General features: G+C 45.5%; 1 protein-coding gene across 1 annotated transcript; it reads left to right on the top strand.

Annotated features, from left to right (window-relative positions):
• Positions 1-253: 253 nt before the first annotated feature.
• Positions 254-1,907, top strand: LOC115409780 (transcription factor Sp8-like). Its single transcript, XM_030121056.1, has 2 exons — positions 254-274; positions 678-1,907. Exons 1-2 carry the CDS (start codon positions 254-256, stop codon positions 1,905-1,907), a joined length of 1,251 nt encoding a protein of 416 aa, XP_029976916.1.
• The last annotated feature ends 2,448 nt before the right edge of the window (positions 1,908-4,355 follow it).

The raw sequence follows: 4,355 nt of genomic DNA, 5'->3' as shown, positions 1-4,355 counted from the left end.
ACAGATTTATTTATTTATTTTCTGTACTTGTTAAGTCTTTGGCGCTTTGGCCCTGACGTTTTGAATTTATGACCACCTCGAGCGCACAAGTTTGGAGACAGTCTGAGCTGGCCTCTGATTGGTCATCCGGCCCTCTGCAGCTCCTCAAAGCCACAACGAAGCCACAACTAGTAAAGCATTCAAAGAGGAAGGACGGATTGATCACACTCACACTGACACTCACACCTTGTCAGAAGATTTCAGCACGCAGTCCATGGCTGCCACTCTGTTAGGGGTAAGTTTAATTCTTTATCAGGATAAAGTTTGAGTTTTCGAGGAAACAAAAGGTTGTGGAAAAAGGAAATTGATGCTATAGTAATCACAAAACCTATATTTTGCAAATAACTCGTGTTATGAGAGGTTTCACTCGTCAGTTTTCTTCCAGTTGCTTTTTTTTCTCACAATTAAAGAAGAAAGTTAGAAGTTGAAGGTCGTATTTTATGCCACAATTATCTGAAGTTTAAGTTTTTTCACTCTCTATCTTCAAAAAGAAGACTAGATTAAGCCTTTTCAAGTCAGGGTCCTCAGCTTTAGTTTGCGTAACTCACCGACTAGACTGTTTAACGTATACTCCGTGCGTATTTACGCACTCGAAGTTCACCTGAGTCTGACCGCGACCTGTCTGGTGTCCCCCGCAGGAGGAGCCCCGGCTGGGCAGCACCCCGCTGGCCATGCTGGCTGCCACCTGCAGCAGGATCGGGGAGCCCGGTCCTTCCTGCTCCCCTGCTCTTTCGGACGGAGCCCCGGGACTCATCAAGGGCTTCCACCCGTGGAAGAGGGGCGCGCAGGGCGCGGGCAGTTTTGGCACCTGTCTCACGTCGCTGGGGATTTCCGCAGGCAGCTCCAGGGCCGGCGGCGCGGGACTGACGGAGGCCTCGAGCGCTTTCTCGGTCACAGCAGCGACCTCTCCTCTGGGAAATGATTTTGCCATGTACTCCACTGCGGTGCCATCGGACAACAACGTCTCTGACTCTGCGCACGCACAGCGGCCCGTGTTCCTGACCAAGTTCCCCTCGTCGGTGGAGGGCATCGCCGGGATATATCCGAGGATGCACGCGCACCCGTATGATTCGTGGTTCAAGCCCGGAGGGGAGGTCAGTAGCGGATCCTCTGCTTGGTGGGACATGGGCACCGGCTGGGTGGACGCGCAGAGCCCCCCCGGGCTGGCCTCTCCTCTGAGCGGCTACAGTAACGACTACAGCCCCGCCTTCAGCCCCGGCGGGCCCCAGCACCTCCTCCCTTCGCCGCAGCACCTCTTTGACGGCTTCAGACCGCCTGGCCCGGCGGCCTACGCCGAGTCCAAGACGGCAGCAGCACCCGCGCTCAAAGGCGCTCCCGTTGTCTCCCTGCCGCCGTCCTCCCGCTCCTCCTCCCGGCGCTACTCCGGCAGGGCCACGTGCGACTGTCCGAACTGCCAGGAGGCGGAGAGCCTCGGCCACGGAGCCACCAGTCCCCGCAGGAGAGGCTTGCACAGCTGCCACATCCCGGGCTGCGGCAAGGTTTACGGCAAGACGTCTCACCTGAAGGCTCACCTGCGCTGGCACACCGGGGAGCGGCCGTTCGTCTGCAACTGGCTCTTCTGCGGGAAGCGCTTCACGCGCTCCGACGAGCTCCAGCGGCATTTACGCACGCACACCGGGGAGAAGCGCTTCGAGTGCTCCGTTTGCCACAAGCGCTTCATGCGCTCCGACCACCTCAGCAAGCACGTGAGGACGCACAGTGCCGACGGCTCCGGGGACGGAGGGGAACCGGGGCTCGGGAGGGGGCACAGCGACACGGACAACAGCGTGTCCGGGAGCCCGAGCCAGTCTCCAGCACCGCAAGCGCGCGAGGGCGCAAAGAGCGCAGAGGGTCCGAGAGTGGAATAAAGTCTAGAAAGTCCAGTGGTCACACTGTGCCAGCCTGAATATGTTTCCTTGGACACTTACAAGCTGAAATGGCACTTTATTGTTATCTTCAGTTGTGGATGAACAGTCTCCTTACCTCATCTCTTATTTGTAGCCTTTTGTATAAAAATACAATTTGTCAATTATTTGAAGACTGTGCACATAATTTATTTTATTATTTTTTTTTACAAGTAGCTTTATATAGAATATCTCTGGGGGTTTTCTTGGCATCATCATTTAAATATTTAAGGTTGTGTAGTTATCCTCAGACATTTTTTGGTTGTCTGTCAAAATCGTTAGATGTATATCGTGACTTTAACTGGATTTAATAAAACAGGATGATTTAAAAAAAAAAAATCTATTTTCCATCTTTTTTCAAGTTTGCCATAACATTTAGAAAAAGCATTTAGGCCACAAAAGCTGCTCAGAAAAACTTTCTTTTTCAGTGAGTGGATATTTGAAATGTACATATGAATGGACTCATATATATGTCAGTAGTATATACAGACAGATGCATTGGACAGGACTTTGGCATTTCTTTGATTTAGTGTTTTCAAAGTTGTTATTCTGATTCATATTTTTATGCTTTTATGAATTTATTTATTTTTTGCTGCTGTTCTGGGATGCTCCTTTGCAACCCCATCAGAACAAAATGAAAAGGAGAAACTTCCTTCTTGAAATCATGTTTCATTTGACTTTGGGTAGATCCTCCAACTCTGAACACCTGCTTTAATGCAATTTAATGTGATGAGGTGCAACAGCTTTTTCGTGAATCCCACCTTTTCAAATGTCATGTTCATTCTGCTTCAGTTTTAACATTGCTGGTTGTGGATTTTTGTGATTTTAGTTTCGGTGGCATTGATCAGAACAGATCGTCATGGGGTGTTAAGCTGTATCTCATTCTAGTATTTTGATAGAGCAACCAAAATAAAAGAGAAACAATGCAAACAATGCAGTCAAACTAAAAAGAAATCTTTCATAGTCAAAACTAAATCTGAATCTCATTCTTTTCACAATATTGATGACATTATTGTGCTGGAGTGCCTGATAGCATGGCTGGTGAGGAGATAACTTGACTGATAAGATGACTTGTGAAAATAATTCTGACTGATAAAGGTTTCAAAAATATTGAAAAGCTGAATTTTCTAATGCTGACACTCTGTAGAGTTATAATAATATTCCTCTCTGTTGACTAGTGTTCCTATTTAACTCTATACAGTGTTAATTCTTAGAATGAACACTTTAAAGTGTATATTTTAACACTTACATTTAACACTACAACAGTGTATATATGAGACCACTCTTAACACTTTCAGAGTTAATTCAACACTGGAAAATTTGCTGTGTGTGCATCACCACCTAGTGTTCACTTTACACACAGCTCACAGTATTCTCTCATGAATGTGGACAAATGTTTACAATACTGGTCTTCAAATGCATTTTGCATGATTTTCCTTTTTTTTAGGTTTTGTTGAGGTCACTCAACACCATGAAATAATAAAGTAATTACTAAACAGACTATCTAGTTGACAATGAGACATGAGAATGTGTTTCCTGAAGAGGGTCATAAAACAAATTCTCATATTTTAAATACAGGAGAAGACACTGAAAACATCCCTAGTTTCAGTCTGATTGGGGCCTTTCTGTTTGGGGTTGCGGATTAACTGGTGACTGTAAACTGAGTCCTTCTGGTGATCTACGCTGCCTTTGCCCAGCAGGGATCAGCTGTAAAGATGAACAGATTTAAATACAGTAGACATAAATCTAGCTCACAAAAAAAAAAAAAAAAACAAGTCTTGCCCATGTTTATTGCGGTGAAAACAGTCATGCTACACAATTGTCACATTAACTGGCTGCAATATTACATAGAAAAGTGCTGTTGTTACTCCGAACTCAATGCCCGGTCAGATGAGATGATTAATACCTTATTGCTGAATTAACCTCCTGGTTAGAGATAGACCACCTACAGTACCTTCCACCTCCACCTCCAGTAGCTTTCTCATAAAACAATACAATTAACAACAATTTTTTTTTCTTAAAAAAAGGAAACATAATAAAATCATAATAAATAATCATTAGTGTTCCAAACTTACAGTAAAGATGAGCAGCTATTGCTGTAAACAACATAGTTAAATACAGTTCAAAAGGAAGGGGGAGGGCAGGGAAAGCCTCACATGTTCTGCAGCCGGCAGTCTGGAATCAGAGGACCTGCGGCTGTCCGTTTCACGGAGTGTGTGACGAGTAAAATCCTAGCACGGATCTCGTACCTTTGGGAAATTATTTGTACCGTTTTTTAAGGAGTGTTGGAGTTTAAACCTGTGTGCACAGACTGCTGAATGATTAACAGGTGCATGCCAGCAGTTCATGTCACATGCAAGATGGAGCGTTTTCCTTCTGAACGTCAGTGTTTCAGTCCTTCATTATTCCAGT

The sequence above is a fragment of the Salarias fasciatus genome, chromosome 22 (genome assembly GCF_902148845.1).
Source record: "Salarias fasciatus chromosome 22, fSalaFa1.1, whole genome shotgun sequence".
NCBI classification, from domain to species: domain Eukaryota; kingdom Metazoa; phylum Chordata; class Actinopteri; order Blenniiformes; family Blenniidae; genus Salarias; species Salarias fasciatus.
Note: the sequence above shows the minus strand (reverse complement) of the source record. Positions and strands in the feature narration are given on the sequence as shown.

Excerpts from the sequence above, each read along its gene's own strand:
- LOC115409780 (XM_030121056.1), top strand. The coding sequence starts at position 254 with ATGGCTGCCACTCTGTTAGGG. Across the intron at positions 275-677 it reads TGGCTGCCACTCTGTTAGGG|GAGGAGCCCCGGCTGGGCAG; the intron begins GTAAGTTTAATT and ends TGTCCCCCGCAG.